Source organism: Spermophilus citellus (genome assembly GCF_964194105.1).
Source record: "Spermophilus citellus genome assembly, chromosome: 5".
NCBI lineage: Eukaryota > Metazoa > Chordata > Mammalia > Rodentia > Sciuridae > Spermophilus > Spermophilus citellus.
The window spans coordinates 69,387,892-69,413,708 of record NC_138186.1 but is presented as its reverse complement, the minus strand read 5'-3'; the positions used below and the strand labels follow the sequence as shown (position 1 = coordinate 69,413,708).

At 37.2% G+C, this 25,817-nt stretch overlaps 1 protein-coding gene across 21 annotated transcripts in view; it reads right to left on the bottom strand.

Annotated features, from left to right (window-relative positions):
• Nucleotides 1-25,817, bottom strand: part of MLIP (muscular LMNA interacting protein) — a 232,839-nt gene that overhangs the window by 194,197 nt on the left and 12,825 nt on the right. For 14 of the 21 annotated variants that reach the window (XM_081295746.1, XM_081295744.1, XM_081295758.1 and 11 more), the window contains one exon: nucleotides 18,978-19,004. The exons of the other annotated variants lie outside the window; for them this stretch is intronic. Coding sequence is in view for 13 of the 14 variants with exons in the window: in XM_081295744.1 (XP_081151870.1) it covers nucleotides 18,978-19,004 (27 nt within the window). In the remaining variant the exon portion in view is untranslated. The remainder of the gene's footprint in view (nucleotides 1-18,977; nucleotides 19,005-25,817) is intronic. 21 annotated transcript variants of the gene reach the window in all.

Below are 25,817 nucleotides of genomic sequence, written 5' to 3'. Positions count from 1 at the left end.
TAAATAGATCATCTCTCAAGAGAGTTCAAAAATTCTGGTGCTGTGCATATCCTTTTACCTTATAGAATAATTATATTTTACTGTTTTGAAACACAAAGAGGACAATTCCACCTGGTCTAATCCACTAGATAGATTCCTAAGACTTAAATTGTAGTCATCAAAACCAGCAGAGCTAAGTTCAAACCCTGCTGTTGCCAGTTTCTAGCTCTGTGACCATGGTGTGTCATTGCTGTTCTCAGGCATAAGACCTTCTATTTTAAAATGAACCTAATGCCACTGCTCCCTTTTGTGAGATACGACAGGTAAAAGGCACTGACCAGAGCACCTGCCTCACTGTCAGCCACAAATGCTCTGTAATGACCACCTTATGCTATTTGTTTACCCTCAATCCAAACCAAATCCCCCAGGCACATACCTGTGCTCACAATGCCTCCCCAGTCAATAGCTTATTATCATATGACAGCATATGACCATGAGTACCCACCCCTGATACACTTTTCTGTGAACTGAATGTCAGACTCACTTTAAAAAACAAACAAAAAAAAAACTTGGTTTTGTACTTCAATTTTTCCTATTCTTCTAACTGTATAGTCATAACTTGTCACAATCCTTTTTTTATATTTCTATCTTGGACTATCACTGTCTCGGAGTTTCCTTCTAAAGAAATAGCAAGAGAAGAACACTCTTGAATGTGTTGTAACACAGTGATCATCATCATTCAAGGATTGTTGGTACATCATACTAACTTTTCTGATAGTGCTTATCCATTTTTATGTAGTTATTTACTGTTTCAGTTATTTCGTGTAAAAGAAAAATAGGTATCTGTGCCTTTTAGAACTTATGTTATTGACAAAAATTCTAATTAATTCTCTAAAATCAGTTTTGGTAAACATAACCTAAATCTTGCTAGACTTGCAGAAAGAATACAGAAGTTCTCAATGGATAGGTGAGTTTTGAGTTCCTTTCTGCATTGGAAGAGCCATGATTTTGATAGGAACTTAATATGCTTTCCTGATGTTGTTGTTCCCTTACCTTCTCCTCCATTTTATTGGTCCTGGTTCTATTCATTATATTTATCCCATGACCACCTGGTTAGACACTCGTCTCAGCCTATGAGGCTACATCTCCCCCCCAACTGTCACTCATGGTTCTCTGAAACTAGGCAAAGGATTATGCCTGTGTCTAAACAAGGCAAGATGGAGACTTCAACCACAATTCTCTAGCAGACATCTATCACCATCTATGTTTTACATTATATACCAGGATCCTCTCTAAGAGTGAGGCCAACACAGAGAAACCAGGACATGTAGAGAAAAGAAGAACAGCAATGGCACTGAGACAGGAATTTAGGAATAAAAAGAGAGACACTGAGTCTCAATAGAGTGCCCATAAACCACTTCCACAAATGCAGGAACACCTATGAACCAATGAAATGCAGAAAGCTTCAAAGAATAATTCCAACTCTGGAGCAACATGCCCTTGACACACACCCTTCACCCATTCCCTTTAACACATGGGCAATGAACAACAAGCACAGGGAAAATTTTCACTAACTTCTGTGGCTCCACCCTGACTCCACCTCTAGCCCATCCCCTAGCACCATCCCTCTAGAAGTATTAACACCCACACCAATTGGTGGCCATTTCTCCCTCTGGAGACAACTTGCATTCTCCCTTGAATGCATATTCCTTGCTTTACCCCAAAGGTGTCTCTCTTGAGATGGCCCTCCTCCCAGTTCTAACTTGAGTATATATCTACTTTCCTTAATAAACCTCTGCCTATGCCTTTGACTGGCGCTGAAATTCTTTTTCATCACAGATGTCAAGAACGCTGCTGATCCTGAGTCAAGTCCCCCCCTCTCTCTGGGAACACCTCAGACCCTTCTTGGGAGACACTTCTTCTCGCAGAACAGGACAGAGACAGAGTACTGCTGATTATACCACTGAAGCTCCTGGATTCAGCTGCACCTGTAGTTCATAGATCCTGGGGCTTTTCAATGACATGAACCAAAGGGCCTTTTTATTAAAAGCTATTTGATTTAAATTTCTGTTGCCAGCAAATAAAAAAAAAAAAAAAGGTGAAATGCTTGGCATAATGCCAGTTCATTCTAAGTGCTCTAAATTTTAGCAATACATATAATTCAATGATTGTGACTTTAAAATTATATGCTAATATAATTAATAACAACATAAAGATCTTCTACCCATAATTCCTCATTGTCTACAGAAAGTGGGACAAGAGAAGCTAGAATTTTTTCCATAAAATTGTTCTTTATTTGCATATCTGGAATCCAAACCAAATATATATATTTTTTCTTCCAGCATGTTATATGCCCCCTAAAAGTTATCTACAGCATAGATACTGTGAAAATTAATTAAGGCCTAGATTAGACATCAGAAGTTCCAGGCACATGAAAACTAAACTGAAGGGCCTGTTTCAAGCTGAGTTTGGAGGTTTGTTGTGTATTGGGATTTGGTACATTTTTCAAATAAGATTAAGGCAACAACAGAAATTTCGGGGTTTTTGTTGTATTTGTTGTTGCTATTACTATCCATTTCCTACCTTGTGTAGCAATCAAAAAGAAAGCAGCTCAATATATGGAATGGCTTATTTAAATTACTCAACAATTCAATTCAAAGAATGTGAATTAAACTCAAGTAACCAAGTAGTGTGGTATACTGTATTACAAAGCAAAGATGAGTAACACGTACTTACTACAGGCATGAATCTCTGCATATATGTGCACAAGGTAGGCTGCACAAAGTCCCACAGGGTGGCTAATCATGGGAGAGAGAGGGTAGTAGACCAGGGACATAGGCCATAGAGACAAATTCTTCCTGAGTGGCTAGGGGAGAATTTCTTGAAAAAGTGACCTCAGAGCTAGTTTTACTGAAGGGCTGGATTTCAAAAGCCTGAGCTGGGCATGTGGTGGAACAACGGCATTCCAGATGTTGTAAACAGCTCACCTACAGAAAGGCTCCCAGGATGTTTGTAAACTTAGGTCATGATCCCTAAGAGTTCATGTAAAGACAAGTGTATGAAAACAGTGTCAGGTGAGACTATCAGAAGAAGGTCTTACTGTCTTCAACAGCTTTCTGAATCCCCAAAATCTCAGTCTAGGTGAGTAATATAATAATGCCCAAACAACATGTAAAATGTACTCTGTTTCCTATTTTCATCAACTGGGGCAAAACAGTTTTCTCTTCCACTATTGCATGCTTTGGCATTAAAAAATTTTGACTCAAAGATATTCAATTTAGCACTCTTTGTATTGGGAAGAATCAAAACCAAAAACATGTAAAAAGTCCCAAATTATAAACAATCTAAATGCCTAGCAGCAGATTATCTAATAAATTATAATATCCAAGCAATGAAATACTATCCAGACAAATTCAATTGTAGAAGAATATTTCATGAAAACAATAATGTTCAAATATGCTGTTGAGTGGGGGAATCTTAAACATTATGCACAATTAATTCTATGTGCATGTGTGTGTTTGTAAAGCAACATTATACTCAAAGACATTAACAGTGATTATGACTAGATTGTTAAGGTAAAAAATTTTGCAAGTGTTTTTATTTTCTTCCCTATGCTCATTTATTTATGCTTTGAATATATATATATAAAATTATGCATGTATGGGGCTTAATTCTTTACTTGAGGAAAAATGAATTAAACTAGGCACCGGGCTTCATATGTTTACTCAAAAAGAAAATCAATGAATGAATGCTCTCTTTTCCTGAAACAAGAGCTCCCATGTGAAAAACTCTCATCCACTACACAATTTAATCACATCCTTTAAGCAAATTTAAACTTTTTTATTTAATCTGAGACAATTCTTAAGCTCTTATCAACATTTCAGTCAGAGCATATGCAATGTTGAACTTTAGCATCATAAAATTTCACATTACATTTAAAAAAAATTTTTTTTGCTAGATGGACAGAATACCTTTATTTATTTATTTTTATGTGTTGCTAAGGATCAAACCCAGTGCCTCACGTGTGCTAGGCAAGTGCTCTGTCACTAAGCTACAGCCCCAGCCCAAATTTCACATTATTTTTTAAATAACTGGAAGAAAGGGATTGAACTCTTTCATTTCCTTTGAACATTCCCTCACAAGGAGACTCCAAAACTATTTAAAGATTACTTCACTGAAACCACAAATCATTTATATTAGATCATTAATTGTATAGTGAAAGAGTTTGATTTATACAACTTTAAATAATGCATTAAAGATACAAAGGATTGGAGGTGGGGTGTCACCTAACAAAGCACAATAGAACCCATCCTGAAGGGTCAGAGGCTGCTCCACATGCTGGGTCTGTACCTTACCTCATGCCTTGCCTTCTACCTCCACAAGGGAGCAGAGGGTTCCCCATCTACTTCCCTTCGCCAAGAGCTTACTTTTGTGGGAGATGGAAGGTAGAGTAAAGCAAACACCATCAGCATTAACCTTGCATATATATATAAACTTCTCCTCTGTAATAATGAACCAGCAATAGTGACACCAAGTCTTATTAATGACCCTAGATCCCTGACCCAGCAGCAAGCAGTGCAAGCAAGCAAGTGGGTTCACATGTAAAAAAAAAAAAAAAAAAAAAAAAAGGCTCCTGGTTTTCTGCTTCTCACAGAAAGCAGATGCCTTCAGCCTCCACTGATGGTCAGAAGCACCTGAGAAGTCCTGTTGAAACACCAGTACAAGGGACCCACCCTCAGAGACTAACTTTCTGTTGATCTTCTGTGAGTTCTAGGTATTTCCTGAAAATCCCCAAGGTTGAGAATTCTGACTTAGTGTTGAGAATATGGGTATCCAGACTTGAAGCAGTAATATCTTGTTCTCTTTTTATAAGGGAAAAAATGCCATTTATTATATAGACTTTCAAGGAAATTCTTACACTACCCAAATGATCCAAAGCAATATCAGAATTCCCAATCCCCCTTCACTGTCCCCAACTTTCTCATGGGAGTAGTCCTCTGTACGAAGATCTGGCTGTGGATTAACATATTTCAAACACTCAACTCTTTTTAGAAATTTCAGCAAGGGGGTATATAGTCTAAGACTTAGTCAACACAAGACTCCTTTCCATCCTACTCTGTTCCCATCACTGAGGGTCTCCCCAGTCTATTCCCAACACCCCACCCACAAATACTTCATGCACAGTAATGCCTCCAGAGGCTCAGCATGGAGCCTTCTTCTGTGCCCTGTGGAAACACTCTTCTCTGAAGAGAAATGTATTCAGTGTGCCTTGATCGTCCCTCCTACCTCTTCCTCAGTAACACCGTCTGCTTGTGCGTCGTGGCCTACTTTCCCTTGAACATTTTTCTGGCAGAGTGGATGGAAGCCAGTGTCTCTTACATTCCTCCGTGAGAACGTACACACTGGAATCCCGAAGCACGGCAGGTACCCCCAGTCACTGATACGCTTTCCGATCATTGTTCTTTGCCACCACTTACTAACCTCTGTTCTCTCATAGTCCACATTCACCCCAAGAAAGGCCTCTTCCCAGCCTCTTATCTGCCTTCACCTGGATGCAGGACAACTGTCCATTGTTCTTGTTGATTTCAGCATTTTACTTCTCAATTCATCCTCCTCTATGTCCCTTTGGTATTGACACTGACAACCTATCCAGAACCCTAATCTCGAAGTAGAAACTTATCTTTTCAGCAAAAATGGCTTTAGTTTCTACTGTACTTGGGCCAGCTACTGAAAGAGGTCACCACACACCTTAGGTTCTCCCTGGGAATGGCTCCTCTTGCAAGCCTAACTGTAGAAGTACCTGTCCTACATTACCACCTCACTTCCTCCTGCAGGACTCTGCCATCATTTTCTTTCTCTTTTTTTCTTTTACAGTGATTTTATTTTTTTAATACGTGATAGAGGAAAGCATTACAATTCTTATTACACATATAGAGCACAATTTTTCATATCTTTGTATATAGAGTATGTCCATGCCAATTCATGCCTTTATACATGAACTTTGGTGTTTGTTTTTTTGCATTACAATTCTTATTACCCATATATACCACATTTTTTCATATCTCTGTTTGTATATAAAGTATGTTGACACTCAATTCCTATCTTCATACATGTACTTTAGATAATGATGTCTATCACATTCCACCATCCTTGCTAATCCCCTGCCCCCTCCCTTTCCTTCCCACCCCTCTTCCCTATCTAGTTTTCTTCAATAAAGAGCTAAGCTTCTTCAAAGAGTGGACCTATTTTCTGCCCCCATTCTCTCACCAAATAGTTAGTATATAGTAAGTTGGAAACCACATAGCTAACTAAGATAGTTAGTAGAGAAATTAAGAGCATCGTCCTGGGTTTGTATACTCTACGTGGCACACTGCATAATCTTGGGAGAAATACTTTATCTTTGCAGACTTTGTCAAAAGAAAAGCATGTATAGTTTTGATATGAGGTGACTCCCAGAAAGCTTCTTTGTGAGGCAATGCAAGAAAATTTAGAGGTGAAATGATTGGGTTATAAAACCTGAAGATATAAAAGATTAACTGTAGTAGGTACCTTGAAGCTGGAAGAGGTGAGTCATTTGGGCTGTGCCTTTGGAGTTCATATTTTGTCTGCAGCAAAAAGAACTCTCTCTTTCTATGTTTCCTGATGCCATGGTCCCAGCTAGTTTCCTCTGCCATCCCCTTCCACCATGATGTTCTACTTCACCTTGAGCCCCAAGCAAAGTCAGCAATCTACAGATTGAGACCTCTGAAATAGAGAGAATCCTCAACTCTTTCTCCGCTATACTTCCTCTTGTCGGGTCTTTGGTCACAGCACTAAAAAAGACGATTCAAAAAGGAAGCAAGCCAGGCAAAGTGGTACACACATGGAATCCCAGCTACTTGGGAAACTGCAGCAAAAGGATCCCATGTAAAGGCCATCCTGAGCAATTTAGTGAGACCCTGTCTGAAAATATAAAAAGAGCCAGGGATATAGTCCAGTGGCAGAGCCCCGCTGGGTTCAATCTCCTGTACCAGGAAAAAAAAAAATAGTAGGAGGCAATGAATACCTGTATTTCACACCATTGCCATGAGGATTAAATTATCTAATGCAACAGATGGCTTTAGAACAGTGACTATTGCATAGTAAATTCTATACACATACTACATTTTCTTGTTCTTGTTGATATTAATTTTAATTATTATCTGCCTTCTCCACCACATTCACTGGGAACTGATTAGTAGAAGTTCAACACTGAAACCAAGTCAGTGGTTGGGTCAGCATGTCTCCATCCTCATGTATCTCCAAAGTTTCTTCCTTCCTGGGCTCTGCCTGACTCTGTACTCTCCTCCACCTCCCTGCCTGCTCACTCTCTGCCAGACTATCTTTCACTTCAACATTCAAACTTCAGTATTCTTTCTCTAGAGTGGCTTGTTCCTTAAAATGATTAATTATACACACTTAATTTTTAGCTCCAATTTTGCACTGTAACATCTCCACGTGGTTAAACTGGCAGAAACTCAAGCTAAACACCTGCCATGGAATTTGTCCAATACCCACACAACTTGCTCCTCCACAATGAATGGCAGATCCTCCTCCTACCTCCAGACTCACTCATATCATCCATTTCTCTGTCTCCTAGTCGCCAGTGATGTGTCAAAACCCACAAATCTTTCCTCTGAAACACCCTTATCCTTTCTATTCACTGACCATTTCTTCTGTTCAGTTCCCCAGCACCTGTCTTAGACAAAGTTTCTCATTCACCTACTGATTAACTTGGCACAAAGAATCACAGATTTAGAGAAACCACTCCAGAATCATGAATGTCTGTCATGAACAACTTTCATGTGAAAGGATCTGCATCTAATTTCAAATGCTTTAAACTCTGTTTGATTGCTCTGTTTCCAAATATCAGAGTTATTAGGGTCTGATCATTTAATTATTGTTTTCAAGTTAATAAAATCACTACTGCACTTTCAACAATTTGCTACTACCTTTCTTCCTCACCGAGTGCATAACTAGTTCAGTTTTAGTGGATTTTCAGGCACTGACAAACAAGACTATCCTCAGCAACAAGCAAAGAAAATGTCTCAATAGCTAGATACAATTTTAAGGGACAAGAAATTTCTAGGTCCCTGACTCATGGGAATGTGGTATCATGATCAAAGTTTATTCCCTCTATTGTATTTAAAGAAATTGACCAAAGAGTGTTAGTTCTGACAACTTATAATAATGAAAGAAGAACATAAATCTTACCATCAAATAATAATGAATTGTTTAAACCTCTTAGAAAGGAATCATATAATATAAAACCATGGAAATATTAAGTATGGCTTCATCAGCATGTTGGAGATTATAAAAAAATATTATCATAAATTAAGAGAAAATGTACAGTTTAAAGTGCGCACAAAAGATGATTCCATTTTGTCTACAAATAATATATAACAGGATTTGCCCAGGTATTCTCAGACATAATATAATGCGAATTTGTTCCTTTTGTTTAACTTTATTTTCTATATCCTATCAAATAAAAATGTATTAAATTTACAGGAAGTTTTTTAAAAGGCATTTTCTTAGCATTAGAAATGACACTCAACCCACAAAAGTAATGCCTGTGAATTCAAAGATGGTCTTTATTGGTCAACGTTTAAATATAAATCAGGTTATTTGACATTTGTGGAAAGCATATTTTGATGGACTCTTAGTAAAGAGCAAATATAAGTTTCTGAAAAACCTGGCACTGGGTGAACTACAGCCACCAGTGACTGGGCTAGTCAAACAAGGGAAAGATAAAAATGCCAGCTTCCCCACTTAATAATCTTGCATAGAGAGGGCCTGCCGCCCAAAACAACTGACCTTAAAGAAATGCAAAATTAGAGGTCTCTGCCAAATACACTGTTATTCTCTCAACATCCCACAATAACTCTACCTGCATGATAAAATAGGCCACGATGATTCATAGAGAAATCAAATTCACATTTTTGCCACTAGCATATTCCTTGAGAAGTTTAAAGCTCTCACAATTTGGTCTTGTACATTGGACCACCATGCCTCATGAACTTCTAATTAAGGAAGGGTTATTTGAAAATTTGAAGCCAAATTTAAAATAGCTATGTTTAAAAGGAAATCTAAAATTCCCTACATGTCAAATATCATGTGTAATCCCATGAACTACCTCCCGTGACACAACTTCAATATGAAATTTTACTTTGCTCTTATTTATGGATGATTGGAAGCAAAGCTGAACCTCAGTGATGCTAGAGAAAAATGCTTAAAGAAACTTTTCAAGTAGAAATTCTTGGATTCCTGAGCTCTTTCCATTGGTCAGTCCTTGCTGTTTCTTTCCAACTCATGTGACTTTAATTTCCCTGACTTAATGCCTTCTAATTTGTACTTCATAGTGAAGTACAAATTAAGTAACGGTTTCAGAATGAACCTCCAGGTCTTTTGAATGAAGCGTTACCATTAATAGAATAGATTTCTTCCAAACATCTAAAAATTGGCAAAAGTAGCCATTTATTTAGCCTACTTATATGCTTGAACAATGACAAGCAAGGGCCTATTTGCTGGACATGTTTCCTAAATGCACAGTCATGTAAAACACACATATACACAACCCCTCAGGTGTTTTTATTTTTTTAAAAACAGTGTTGAGAAATCCTGAAACAGCGTACTGAATTTAGGGCAGAACAATCACACATGGGGAAAAGATGAGGATTCACATCAGACACAACATTTAGTCCATCATGCTTAGAGACAGCAACTCGAGGCAAGTCAGAGGAGGGCGGCTGCTTGACATTCTGTTTTCGTTCACTCTTAAAGAACTGTGGCAGCTTTTAAAATTGATTGTGACTTTTAATTCTTGATCCAGGAATTGGAGACAAAGGTAATTGTCACATTTGTCAAATTTAAGGACTAAATATCTGAAATAACCAGGCCGTTTGCTGCATTTGCTATGCATTACTGAATCTGCACGAGGAACAGAATGATAATATAAGTGCTCTTTAAAAAAAAAAAAAAAAAAGTCTAAGAAGTTTGGCTTTAAAAGAAAAAAACTTTGTTGACATCTATTTTACATGACCTAATATTTACCCATTTCAAGTATGCAATTCAATGAATTTTTGTAACTTTAGTGACTGACACAACCATCACCTTAAATTGACTCTAGAACATTTTAATCCCGACAATAAAATCCTTAATGCACACTTAATCCTATATCTTCCCTGAGGATGAGGCAACAGCAGAAGTTTATCTTTGACTTTACTTGCAAAGGAAGAAACACTGAAATTATCATCTCTTTGGTGACTCTTTAAGATAAAGTACTGAAACACACAACTTCCCATAGATCGGAATCATCTTGGTTCTATGGTAAATGCCCCAATCCAAGAAACCTTCACCTCTCACTTTTGTGACGACACACTACTGTGGTCTGGATGTGGTTTATCTCCCAAAGACTTACATGTTAGAAGCTTGGTCCCCAACATAGTAATATTTAGAGGTGGTAGAACTTTGAAGAGATAAGACTTCATGGTAGAGGGTATGATTAGTATGTGCAACGCCTAGATTCAATCTTCAATGTGCTCCCCAGACAGGGGGGAAAAAAAAGAAACAAAGAAAAGGGGACCGAGCCTTGTAGAAAGTAATTAGGTTTTTAGGGACATTGTCCTTAGAAGAGAGTAATACTGCTCTCCAGGATGGAGTTATTAAGTTATTAGTTATATAGTTATATATATTAGTTATATTAGTTATATAGTTATCAAGCTATTATAAAAGAGCAAGCCTGGCCCCTCCCTTGTCTCTGGCTTCCTGTCTCACATTGTCTTCTCTCCCTTTTGTACACACTCCCATCATGATGCCACCTACCATGATATGACACAACTCAGGGGGATCTTACCAGAGGCCAAACCAATGGGGCCAACTGATCTTGGATTTCCTACTTCCAAAACTGAGATCTAAATAAAATTCTTTTCTTCATAAAAATATCCAGGATCAAATATTTTGTTATAACAATAGAAAATGGACTGATACAAAGAAACTCTACATTGCCTGGGCTTCCAGTTTCTCTCCAGTCTCATCCATTCCTCAAACCACTGCAGTCCCCAACTTGACTTTTCCTTACTTACGACTGTAAGTTCTACTACTTAAGCTCTGCTCTCCCATGTAAATCCTTGCTTCTTTGTAGATGGTAACTCCCATCATAAACAGGTATCAATCATATTCCTAACTCTACAAAGGTGCAGATTATCTTTGTACCAAACATAGATCACTGAGATAGTTCTGAGTGGGCCAGCTCCCTGGCTTGGAGGGTGGAGAACATATGTGACAATTACAAGAAAGTCATGGGACTGTGGGTGGAACAGCTTTTCTTAGAGAGCGTTGGGGTAGGCATAAATAAAACCATTTAGAATAAACTCAAACACCAAGAAGAGAATTCATTTAAATGACAAGGTGTGTTAAACTTCTTCGGCTCAGTTTTTCAAGACTAATCATTTAGTTCATTACATCTTAATGAATTATAGGGAAAAGAGGTAAAAAGTGTTCTTATAAAATTAAAATGCCACTGTTTACTTTAGAACAAATACAAATATCAGGGAGTAAAACACAAAATTCACATTCACTTTTTAAGACCAAATGAGGACATTTTCTAAAAAGTTTCAATTTGAAGAAGATCTCATTATGTTATATCAGTGTCTGTGGGTGTATCTGTTTCCACTTCTCTGATTTAAGGCTACTTCAACAGCAGCAGCCTTGTGTCTAAAGAAGCCTTCAGGATGTAAAGAGAGGTTTGATGAAGAGCTACACTGAAATCTCGGAGCACACTGAAAGAAAACTTTTGAGTATTTTGATATATTTTTGTGTGTGTGTGTTTATACTGAACACACAAAACCGGGTCTAAGTCCTCTCAGGTGTCACCTTATCCCTAATTATTTTTTACGTCTCCTTTCCTATTCATGTTTGCCTTTCCAGCTCCTGAGTCAGCAGAAACGTTATTACTTAGGGATAATGGTGGTGGTTGTAGTGAAGGCTAGATTCCTACCCCTCCTGATTTCAAGACACTTGCATGGTATACAGCACCATAATGATGTCAGCGGTGATCCTGTCAAATTAAAAAGAAGGTAACTTATTCAATCTACAAATGTGTGAGCAAAAGGAAAGAGAGATTAGGTAAATTGTTGCTGACATTGATAATCTTATGACTTCAGATCTGCTGCTTTTTGACTCTAAAACTTTGTCTATGAAACTTTGTCCTCAGCACATTTCGATTCTACCAAAAAAATAGTTTATAGATGTTTTATAATTTTTAAAATATAATTTCCCTTTTTATCCTTAACTAGACTGAGACTTCCTGGTGATAATCTTAGTTATTATATTGTTCAATTTAATACCTTCTGTTGTCATAGAGTCATGACTTTTTAAAAAATAATAATTTGTTCAGGATCCAAAACTCAGTTGCTAGGGAAACAAGCTGAAAGCTCAGCCATAAATTCTGTAAACATATTTTCTGAAACAGAAGAAGAAGAGGAGGAAGAGAAAGAGGAGGAGAAAGAATATGGTGCAACAATAACAATGGTGCAATGGCGGATAGGAATGGCTACACTACTTTTTTACCTGTTCTGCTTAGAATATCAAAAAACACCTCAGGGAATGGGAGAAACTTGGTACATAAAACCTTCATTACATAGAGGGAGAGTGTCATCCATTCTTCATTAAGAAAAAGGCTCTGAGTACACCCCAATAAGATATGTACACTGTTGAGCACTAAGTTGAGTTAAATGCATCATTATCTATCAGGGATTCAACTTCAAACCAGGATGACAGATGAGCACATGCCAATTAGGATGCCTATACTAATAAAAAATAATGAAGATACCACATGCATGTAGAAATGTCATGCAACTGGAATTCTCACATTATTGGTGGAAATTTTTTTTAAAAAGTTTTGCCCACTCTGGGAAAATGATTTGGAAGTTTCTTATAAAATGAAGCATACATTTATGTGACCCAAGAAGTCCTCACCCAGCTACCTACCCTAGAGAAATGAAAACTTACATTCACACCCAAACCTATACACTAGTGTTCATAATAGCTCTTTTCATAACAGTCAAGACTGGAAATGTCCCAAATGTTTTTCAGTGAGTGAATAATTAAATAAACTGTTGAACACCCATAAAATGGAATACTGCAATAAAGGAACAAAGTATTGATTTATTGAGTTGTGAAACAACTTGATTGAATCTCTCAAAGCCATTAGGTTAAGTGGAAGCAGCCAGTCTCAAAAAGGTTATTTACTATCTGATTCTACGCATTGAACATTCTCAAAAAGGCAATTGCTTTTGATTGCTATATGAATGGAGAGAAGTGACTATTTCTTAACTGAACTTTACTCTCATTTTGGAGGCTCTGGATGTGAACAACTGGGATTTAGAATTTGAGTTAGGAGCTATGGATCTCCATGGTAGGAACCCAAATGGAACATCTGGTCACAGAATTAAAGTGTGTTTGAGGGCTGGGGATGTGGCTCAAGCGGTAGCGTGCTCCCCTGGAATGCGTGTGGCCCAGGTTTGATCCTCAACACCACATACCAACAAAGGTGTTGTGTCTGCCAAAAACTAAAAAATAAATATTAAAATTCTCTCTCTCTCTCTCTCTCTCTCTCTCTCTCTCTCTCTCTCTCTCTCTCTCAAAAAATAAAATAAAAATAAAGTGTGTTTGATTATTTGTCCCAACCAAGTAGTGCTCTCATTAATGGCCCAACTCCACTAAGCACTATAACTTAGGAGCTAAAAACATAAGACTTTGACTCAAACAATGCCTTCAAGGAAAGAATGTACCAGTTGCTCACTGTATTGCTTTGGACATGTCAACCTTGCACAATTTGTCTCCTCATTTGTAAAATGAGAAACATACAAAAGTAAGATGCTGAAAGCCTAATGAATCTCCTTTTCGGCAGAATGCTCTCCATTCAATCTCCTCGCCAAACATCAGATCCTAAAAGGCTTTCCTGAACTCTTGACAGTCACCACTTACACTCACCCCTTTCATTGTATTTTGTTTTCTGTTATCTGAAATTACTTGTTTATTAGTTTATCGAATGGATTATCATCAGCTTCTCCCCACTCTCTACTTTGATGATGGTTTTATGAAGGCTTCCTTCTTGTTAGTCCTGCCCACTCTGGTACTATCGATATCTAGAACAATGCCTGATGCATGGTAGGTGCTCAAAAGGTATTTTTAAAATAGATGAGTAAATTCTGATGAATAAAAGTGAGTAGGCTTAAACACATTAATTTCCCAAGAATCATAATAAAAAGCATTAACTAAATTGCTATCATTCTATTATTTTTCAATACAAAAATATAACTTGCTAAAACATGCTTGTAGTCTCAATTTCTCCTTCAGACCAAATGTATTATGTTTGCATAGCTATAGTCACTGTTTGTTGAACAGGCACTTTTGTATTTTCAAATACTGGGCTACCTGAAAAGGAAGACCTCTGCATTATTACTTGGTGCTGATCTAAAGATGGTTTACATTTTAGCATGGCTGGGCAGTTTTGCGTACAACCCACTACAGCACAGATAACACACACAAAGAGATGGACACAATTGATGCTTGCTGCATCTGTTATATTACAACTTTCCTTTCTATGTTATCCATGCTGGTCTAGAATTCATGGGCTCAAGTGATCTTTCCACCTCCACCTCTGAGTAGCCTACGCATGGGCCCTGCACTCAGCTGCCCCTATTCTTTTCAATATCATTTTATGGATTTATGGTTTTACTTTATGGATTTTATGATTTTTAGAACAGAATTAAACTATAGCATCTTTAATTTTCGTATCTTGTTTGCTTAGGTAAGTAAGTAACCAAGCACCTTAAAATGTCCCTCATAATGTTAGTACATGTCCCCTTACCTGAAACTAAATTTACAGGGCAGCACCATGCCAAATAGAATTTTCTAATCCATTTTTTTGTAGGAGCAGGGAGGCATCCAGGATTGAATTCAGGGGCATTCGACCACTAAACCACATCCCCAGCCCTATTTTGTATTTTATTTAGAGACAGGGTCTCCCTGAGTTTCATGTTTTATTTACCAACATTCATTTTATCAAATATTTAAACCTGAGATATACAGTTGCCTACATTTGCCCCATGCCAAAGGTGTATGGTGTCTTTCATTTTGAAAGACAGTTGAGCTCTGGCTTTGAGACCAGTGTTAGCCATTAATATACTTCAATAACATTCACCCATTTTAAATCCAACACATTTATTCCTCTTGAGTCATTTTACTTGTGTTTGTTTGTTTTTAAATGGCAGCTCCCAGCATGATTTTCAGAAGAGAATGATTTAAAGTTCATAAAATGTCATCACACAGTTCCACTTTCTCTAACAAATTACCCAGGAAACCAAGACGAAAATTAAACTTAAACTATTTAAACATTTTACACACATTATCTAAAATTACTGGAAATACCAATTTCCAAAGATTTTATGCAGTTTTGTTCATACCATTGAGTGAAACTTTTCCTGTTCAGAATCTGAAAGATATCAATGTTAAGAAATTATTTAAATTAGTTTTATAGATTTTTATGGTTATCACATGCCTTCTACTCCAACCACAGGAAAATTTCCTCACAGTAAACTCTATTTCTATTAACACATATGACAGAGCTGTGGTCTCTGGTTGCATATGTGTTAAAAATCTTTGTTAGTTTTAAACCTAATTTTCTCATGTGAAAAATAAATGGGCTTACTTTCACAGGTGACAAGAATGATAAAATAGAAAAATATTTTGAGTTTTTTCCATATAATAAAAACTGATTCATTTGCAAGATAAGTAGATTAGATTCTAAAAGAAACAAAAGAAAATGAGATCTAACACTTTCAAAGAAGTCCATTTGGTAAAGATACACACAAAAAGTTCATCAGACCTTTTGAGGCCTGCAGAATTTGACCAAAATGTCAAAAACAGTAGGTTTTTAGGCTTTTTGACTTCATGGATCAGCTTTTTTGAGGAATCATCACAATTTCATGAATATACAGGAAACCTTAAAGCCAAATAATTGAGGGAGCATGGAATCTCAAAAAAAAAAATCCTTAAATAAATTGAAGGAACATAAATTATTGTTATGAAAAAATTTACATTGTTCTTATTTTGCTTGTTTACTCTAGATTGAGTAAAACCTTGTCCAGAGACACTCTAATCCACAAATAATTTTTGGCATTCAGTCTTCTAGACAATGCCGTGAATAAATGAGGTGCTTCTGAGGTTTGCTTTCATTGCCTTAAATGATACCTTTTCCTGGAGTTTCAGGTCTTCTGATTATAAAGAAGAGAAACTCCTACCATGAAACTGATAATTTCCATTTAGACTGGACTCAGACAAGAGGTTCAACATCCACTGCTGAGTTGCCAGAGACCCTTGGTAGATCTCTAGAAAACAGGAGAGTGAGGTGACTGGACCCCACATGTGTTCATCTAGGTGGTTTCATTACCTACTCTCAAGTCACAAAAATATTGTTAGTAGATATTAATAACAACACTGAGGTTACAATACAATAACAAAACTGAGGTTCGAAGAAGAAAAGTTGTCAAAGACATCTTCACAGCTGGACGGCATCAGAACAGGGATTTGAGCTTAGCCTCTGAAGCCAACATGATGTTTTATTGTTCAACACTGATGGCTTTTTTTTTTTTGGGGGGGGGGGACCATTAGCCACAATCCTCCCTGTGAAGACCACCATTCTCTTTTTCAGAGCAATATTTCTGCTACTACCAGGTAGCCCTAGGCCAATGATCGGTGCTTTCTTAACAAATATGATAAACATCTGCAAATTTACCAACACTTCTCAAAAGTTTTTGTCTCTTGTTTGTTTTGTTTTGTTGAGACTGGGTTTTGCTATGCTGTGGACTGGTCTCAAACTCTTGTGCTCAAGTGATTCTCCTACTTCATTCAGCCTCACAAGTCACTGGGATTATAGGCATGCACCTCCACACCAGGCTTACCCCTCCTTTTTTGATTGACATCTCCATTTCACAATAACAATGCTTTAACTAAAATCATAATGGAGGACAATATTATTATTGGAGGGCACTTATCAAGGCCTCTTTCACTATATTTAGATCTCTCTCTCTTTCTCTCTCTCTCTCTCTCTCTCTCTCTCTCTCTCTCTCTCTCACACACACACACACACACACACACACACACACACACACACACACACAAACACACCACCACCACCACCACCAGAAATAGAGAGAGAAGCATCCACTCAGTTTTACTGTCCTGCAAACATTCTTTTGAGAAGAAATCCCCTATATAGAGCCACTTAATCATGCTGGGTTATAGAGTTAATCCAGTCATGGATGATTATTGGCAAGATTCCAGATACCAAATCAGGAATCACTGCATATAAAGTTACAGTTATATGTCATGCCCCTGGTTTCTTAGGATCATAGAAATATTATGCATATTATCACCAACGCTTTACAGAGCATACACAGAATTATCAAAGACCAAAATTGAAACTGACATGGGGAAAAAAATCAGCCTATTACAGATCCCTTTCTGACCTTCCAAATTCATCGATTATTCACACTCTCATATCAACCAAGGACAAGAGTTATGAGTATTACAAGCATTTACTGTATTCTTTGCCTCTCAAAGGGCAATGTTAAAGCAACACTTTTTAAGTTCTGGCATTTTTCCTAAATTCCCAGGAAATCATATATGTTTCCCCTCTATCTCCAATGTACTCATAACAAAGAATTAATTTTCACTTTTTACTGAGTAAAATATATTCAAGACCCCACTTCCCTTGTGCCCCATTCCATAGATACTGTTTGAAAGAAAAGATGAATTTTTACTAATTAATTCAATGTATTTGGTCTACTTATAATTTAGACCACCCTATAAAGATAAGCTCAATATTCAATTAGCCCAATATTTGTCCATTTAAATTTTGCTGACCGACTAGAATTACAGAGAAATAAACTGTGAAGATGTTTAAATACATTACTTCTCACAATATTCCTTTGCTATGGGGACTATAATTATGTTCATTTCATATACAATTATTCTAATGTGTAGAGAAGCAATAAACTCCCTAGCTACATGGCCAGGGAATGGTCAAAGCCAGGAACTGCACCCAACTCTCAAAGCAGTGTGATTCACCACTATGTCATTCTTTCATCTCTAGGTACACAGTGCTAAGCCACTGCAAATATTTGAGAAAGTAGCTGGAAATTTTTTTAATTAACAAATTATTCCTTTAATTTTTTTAAATCTTTGCTCAATTCGTCTGTATTGTCCTTTCTTATAAAATTCAAATTCAGGGCCTCCAGAATGTGACTATCTTACTACAGGCAGATATATGTTTTCAAAGATACTTGAATAATTCATTATACCCAGTACAAGAGTTATTCCCCATGATTTAAGAGAAGAAAAAAGAATTATTTTGGATTTGTCTCTTTCTGTACATGAAATATGACATCTAGACCTGAAAGTCAGAACATCAGAACTTTCTAGAATGTAAGTTCTACCTTTCCAGGAGGTTATAAGACTGCATGAATTAAAACCAGTTCAGTATTTTTCTTTTAATGATAAGCAAAATTAAGATGCAGGGAGGCTAAGCAACTTGCCTCAGCCTTAGGTAAGCTGGCCTCCAAGGCTGCTTGGTTCTTCCCACAATAGCACCTTGCAGACTCAGTGAACAACCACAATGGAAGGCCAAGGATAAGAACAGCTGATGTTCCCTGGTAACCTTATGATAAAATTTATGACAATAGGAAGAAAACAGAATACCATTTATACCTTTGAACATAATACTTCCACATCTTTGAACAAAATAATACAATGTTCTTTCCATGGGGAAGCTGATATAACATCAGCTACTCATCTATAGCCCTTATCTTTCTTTCCCTATAGTCTCACTTAACAAGAAAAATAAACCAACATTTAGAAAGACTAGACTGGGTTTCTCTTCTCTCCTCATGGTCAAGGGCACTGGCTATACTACTCACCTTACAGCTTTGATGTAATTCTTCTTTCTGTCATAAAAAAAAAAAAACAGCATGAGGTTACATACTGAATGTTTGTGTATCCCCCCAAAACTCATATTAAAATCCTAACCTCCGATGTGATGACATTAGGAGGTAGTTAGGTCATGATGGTACAGCCCATGTGAATACAGCTAGTGCCCCTTACAAAAGGGACTCCAAAGAATTCTCTCACAATGAAAATTTGGCAATCTTTAACTCAGAAGAAGGCCCTTACACCTCACCAGACTCTGACCCTAATCTCAGACTGCCAGCCTCCAGCACTGGGAGAAATACACCTCTGTTATGTATATGCCCTCCTAGCCTATAGTATTATGTTATGGCAGACCAAACTGACAAAGACACATTAAAAAAAAAAAAAAACTCAAAGGAAAGATAAGATTAGCCTCGTAAAAAAGAATGTCAGAAAGAAGGCTGAAATTGCCCTTTTAGTGGTCTCCATCCTTTTTGCTAAAAACAGGAACAAAAGTCATACATCTTTCATAGAGTTCTTTCAATTTCTAGAGTCTACAAACCATGATCCCTGGAATCACTGATTCCTGGTTTCCATCTATGAGTAGATTAAATATTGGGTGCATTGTTCTCTGGCTTCTCCTGGTCTGCCCTGGTTTATGCCAGCTATCCTAGCATTTACCAATGGTCTCCCCTTTCACATCCGAAGGTGTCCCTGTTGGATAATAAGTTACATGGTCACACCCGGTTAAATAAAAATAATAAATCTGCTTATCATATGAAGAACTCTGGTACTTATAAAAGACTACCATTAGTAACATAGGGGAATGGTCATAAAACAAGATAAATAATTTCAATGTAAGTTCCTATAAAAAGTTCAGACTTGTGAAATATCACAAACCCTCCATTTGGAAAACATTGGCTCCAATCTTGCTAAAAAGACAACTCATTACAAGTCATGTAAAAGTTACCAGTTACCACCTATCTGTATTTCTAGTGAAACTTAAAACGTTGTCCAAATATATTTCCTTATTTAGAGGGAAATTGGTTCAACTTATAATTGAATTTAGGGGGTTGTTAAAGTACTATTACTTAGATTCTGTATTGGTGGTATTTTATTATAGTTTATGATGCTTAAATGTTAGTTTAATTTTTTAAAAACAAAGAATAATAAAGGCCACCCAAGGTAAATGTTATCCTTGATAATTTGATTATTATACATCAGAGTAAACTCGAAGTACATGTTTGCTCTGAGGGAAACAAGAAATCACCACACAGTGGCTATGGAAGGGCAAGGTTCTGAGTCTGTCATGAAAAGAGTATAGGTGCTGGTTGGGAGAACGAATCTGCACTTAGCCTCCCTGAGACCAAGCTCCTCCATTGACTTGTTATGGGTCCTGAGAAAACCATCTGACTTAGTTTCTTCAACTGTAAAATGGGAATATTATCTCCCTCCCAGAGTTGGGATGAAGATGGCAAGTTAAGTTTTTCATGTGCTTCTGGAAACATGGATGTGCTCTGTCTGTTATCAATATCATTATAATCTGGGAAAAATTACTGAGGTTACCTTAGGTTATCAATCAATAGGGCTTTATTGTTTAATACTGATACTACATTAATTCAATTAAAAATTGAACTCAAAAATTCAATTAAAAATGACTTATAAGAAAAATGTCCTGGAATATTTACAGATGATTAAAACATCCATAGTTGTTCTATTTTTAATGGTGAAAACATCAGTAAAAACAGAGTGATAAGAAAAATGATGGTATGCCTGTTACCTTCAGAATGATAAGCTCATTCCTTCCTGTGATTATTGAAAGATATCAATCTAAAACTCTTGCCTGAGATTTTAAATACAAGGGGGACCAAAAAAGGGACACCATTCCTTTTACTTCCCAAGTATTATTAAATAAATAAATAACAAATGCATAAAAATTCCAGATATCTTGAAGTACTCTGCTCACCTCACTCACACTGTGTAGTTGTCATTGCAGAGAGTGGGATAGAGAATAATCTACTCTGAGAACTCCTCCAAAATAAGTATAGACCCTCAAAGGACAACTTGGATTTTACTGATTTCATAAGCATCTCAGTAATCATGACTACCAGTGGTAAAGAATTTCCACATATCTGAAACTACTTAATACTAACAGCCTTTTTTTGTATTACTTAATTCTCAAAATGGATTATTAAATATAATGTACTACTGGATTATAGAGGGTTGTTCTTGGGACAAAAATAAGTAACCATCAAAAATAGTATTTAAAATAATATCTCTGTGGCTAGACTTTTACCCACTTTGTACCTCTTCCATTGCTCTGTGTCTAGCACATTGGCTAACTGGTGGAGTCTACCATTTTCATACTGCCACACTCTAGCTCACTGTCATACTCTGGTGATGTTATTGCTAATGCCAAAATCTACAATTGTGACACCAGTGCCACAGATGACTACCAAAGGCCGGTCACACAGCATATCCAGAGCTATGTCAGGACAGTAGCACATCTGCCAAGCTGCCCACACTACACATGCTGACATTTAGTGCCCTTCATATCCTGTGAAGGTTTTAGAGAAACAACTTTACTCACAATCATGAGTGAAAAGGTTGAGTTGGAGGTCAATCACAAAGGAGGGGACAACCTATTATTTTCCATGAACAAAAACCTTAAGTATCCCACCTGTCTTCTTTCCTCCTGAGAGTCTGACCCTCAGTGTCCCTTGAAAACAATCCATTGACAATGTCAAACTACCAACTCTGCAGACATGTCTCAATTCTAAGGGAAATTCAATTTAGATCTTGGTTTGGGATCCCTGTCATTTATCAAATCAGAGAAGATACAGTACACACATATGTGCACACACACTCAGACCCGTAAACATCATGTCTGAACTGGGGGTAGAGCACTTGGTGGAGCACTTGCCCAGCTGTGTGAGAGGCGGAATTCAATATTCGGTATCATAAATAAATAAATAAAGCCATATCTGTGTGGTTCAGTCAGGGCTTCAAGAGTACTACTTTCCATATATCAGGCTTACAAAGTGCCAAAAACATAAAGTTCCTGGCCTTGAGGAGTTGGTATTCTGCTGGTGGCCAGGATCACGTGGGCAGAATAATGGACACTAAAGGTTTCCATCAACCTGTTGTCAGATGAAGAATATAGCACCAAGTATCAGGGGCCTTGCATTCCTCTCTGACACAATCTCATCCAGTTAGTAGGATCCAAAAAATGTGAGATCTTTACCAAAATAATAATAATAATAATAATAATAATAATAATAATAATAATAATTCTGAGCTATTTGAAATTTTAGTAAAACTGAAAAACACAATTCATCTCACAATATTGTTGTCTTTATTTAGGCTATTAAAATTCTATGGTTTAGCAGATCAAGTTGTGCTACACAAATACTTCACTGATTTACATGTTCATGATCTGCCAAGGTAGATGATTATAAAAGGACTTTACACTTTGCATAACATTGGTACTTTGTGGGGGGAAAGGAATATATTGTCTACCACCCCAATACCTTTAAATTTTCCTATATAATGTCATCATAGGTAATTTTTCTACTATGTTCATTAATTTTATTTTACAAACATTATTGCAACAAGCAGCATTATAACTAAATATGTTTATGTTTCTTTACTTCAAATGGATCACTAAAGTAAAATGACCTGGCCAGGAGGTATAGAGTCCAATAGATGGGTCTCAATATATATCATGCCCCAGAAAAGTGGTACCAACTTAAATCATTGTAGTCCTTGGTATATGAGATTAAATATTTTATAGAAAATGTCTTAAATAAAAAATATTAGAAATGTTGCTTTGCTAAGAAAATATCTTTTGTACAAGGAAGGAAAATGCCAGAGGAAGGTAAGAAAGATAAATTAGGATACTCTGAACCAAATAGTTTCAGGATTTGAAATGTCTTTGAATCGGACAGTGCTATTCACTGTATTTATGTCCTTCTTTTGAACATTCTACACACACACACACACACACACACACACACACGTACTAATATGCTTCCCAAACTCTCCTCCTGCATACCTATATTCTTTCCCTCCTACAAATATCCCACTTGGTAAGTCTTGCAGCTTCAGTGCTTTTAAAATTAATTTTATGAACTACATTAGGTATGGTCTTAATTATTTACACATTCACAATGTATCCATTTATTCTTACTTGTATAGTACTTGCATCCAGATGATTAGTCTCCACTGACACTGGTCTCTAATGTCATTAGGAATAGGCAACTTGTTTTAAGCACCTGTCACTCTTTACAGGACAGAGAAAAAAAATCAAAACTTAATAATGTTTAAATGACAGCACATTTCCTAGTGGGAATGTAAGCATAGTTTCTGCTCTGAGAGTGAGAAATTACAGAAAGTTCGGTCTGAAGAGAAAAATCCCCAGTCATAAGTTCAGGGCTTCTCTAGACACAAGAAGTAATCTGTTGGTCACTGTGATTCTCATTTTCCTAATGTCTATAACTTATTGAGTACTTAGTAGGTGCAGGCAGTTTTCAAATATTTCCTCATATTTAATCTATGTGACAGCCCCATGAGGCAAGACCTATCTCATTTTGCAGATAAAAAAAATTGCAGCTCATTTGTGTTCAGCATATTAAGAGTCTAGATTTGAATCTTGACCCTAGAGTCCTTGCATTTGAACCACCAAAATTACTATGGCACAAAAAAGTCATCACTATGATATAACTGCCATATAAACTGCAATTTTCAAACCTCTATAGATGGCATAATTTTAGTTACATGAGCAAAATATTTTGGGCATGTCATATGACATAGCATATACAATGCTTTCACGTGGTGCCATTTCTTTTATCATGGTCCATTTGTGCTGCTGTAACAAAACATCTGAGGCTGGGTACTTTATAAGAACAGAAATTTATTTTCTCACAGTTCTGGAGGTTAAAGTCTAATATCAAGGCACTGATATGTTTGATGTCTAGTGAAGACCCACGTCTCATACACAGTGACTTCTAGGCTTCCTCATACAGTGGAAGGGATGATTACTGTGTTCACGCACAACAGAAGAACAAAAGAATAACTCATTCCCTTAAACCCTTTTTAAGAGTTCTAAGTCCCATCCACTAGGACTCCACCCTTACAACTTCATCATCTCTAAAGGCCTCAGCCCTTATTACTAGCACACAGACAATTAAGTTTCCACATACCAATTTGGGGGATGCAAGCATCTCTAATGAAGGAGAAGGATATTATTCCTCAACATCCATCACCTACTGAAAAGACATTTTCAACACAATCAAATCATTGGGAGGAAACTTTAAAAATAAATTAAGGGGCTTCTGGTTCAAGATGCTGATGGGCCTTTCTCCCATATCCTGCTTTTGCCCCTAATTAAAGTGAGAGGAAAGGAATTTAAAACAATATACCTGTAGCAATAAGAAGTCTGGCAAGGCAGGAGAACTGTTATGAAACAGCACACTGTAAATATCTGGAAGATGAAGAGGAACTGGAGATGCATTGCCAGATGAAGCCAAGCCACCAGGAAAGTGTAAGCAAAAATAACCAACACGGTTTCTGCACTGTTACGGAAACACAAATAACTGGATGGAAGCAGACCTCAAACAGATCAGCAAGCTCTCCTTTATTCCACAGTGGAGTCTATCAATCAGGCACTGGAAGGGCTCATTTTCTGGGTATGAAAATGGCCCGAAGTTACAGAAGGGGTTTAAGTTTTACAGTTTACAATAAGGATGGTTTAATCATTAGAAACTGCAGACGTATTGGTTTGGACGGTCAGGAAAGAAGGTGCAACTTCTTTGTCACTGGGAAATTCATTGTCACTGGGAAACATCACTGGTGTTCAGTGCTTATCTTCTTCCTGGGACCCATTTTTACCCAGTGCTCCACCATTTGCTTTTCTCCTTCCAGGACTCATTGGCAATGAGAAAGAGTAAAAGTCCAGGGCCCTGCGTTTCTGTATCTGCCTCCTTCTTTCAGGGCCCATTGTTCCTGGGAAAGGATTTACTGGGAGAGGTTTAATGTTTAGCTAATTTAATTTAATGTTTGGAACTCCCTCCTCCAGAGCCACACTATCTTTTCGTTTTTCCTGGGGGGCTGTCTTATAGAAATATTATTTTCCATAACCCTTCAGAAGGGACCCTGAAAAAAAAGACCTTTCTAAACCCCAGACAGTGCCAGATTCAAGGAAGGTAATTCCATAAAGTCTTCACTATGAAATAGGACCAAGAAGAAGGGGATTCTCTGAAGGTATAAGACCAACTAGTTTTCCTTCTTCCCCACCCCATGCAAAGATCAGCAGCAGCCAGGGAGTGACATGCTGCATGCGGAGGACTCCCCAGCCAAGTGATGAATGAATGCAACCATGGATGAGAAGCAGAAGTACAGCAAAACATGCAGGGATTCCTGAAAGCTGAGCTCAACTAGAAAACCAAAATAGGAATGGGAAAAGTTTTCATTTCCTTTGTTTCCTTCCCACATTATAAAAGAACATCCCCCTCTAGGTGATAAGCTCATTCATTCACGCTGACATTTTCTTCCTCCTGCCTCCCACTATGACATGCCATCCCCAGAGAAATTATAACAGGTTTGAGAAAGCAATTCTACAGGCTCTCGCGTCTAAGATGAATGCTATCCAGTTTGTATTTAAAATCATGAGGTGGTCTCTGAATTGCCGCACTCAGACATCTACAAGAGTACAAGGCCTATTTTGGAGAACAAGTTGGGGATGACATCTTCCCTAGGGGCTATACAGACAAGGAGATGCCCATTAACAGAGAAGAAAATTGATAAAGGACCCTTGAGAAATGTTTAGATTACAAATAATGGCAAAAGACAGC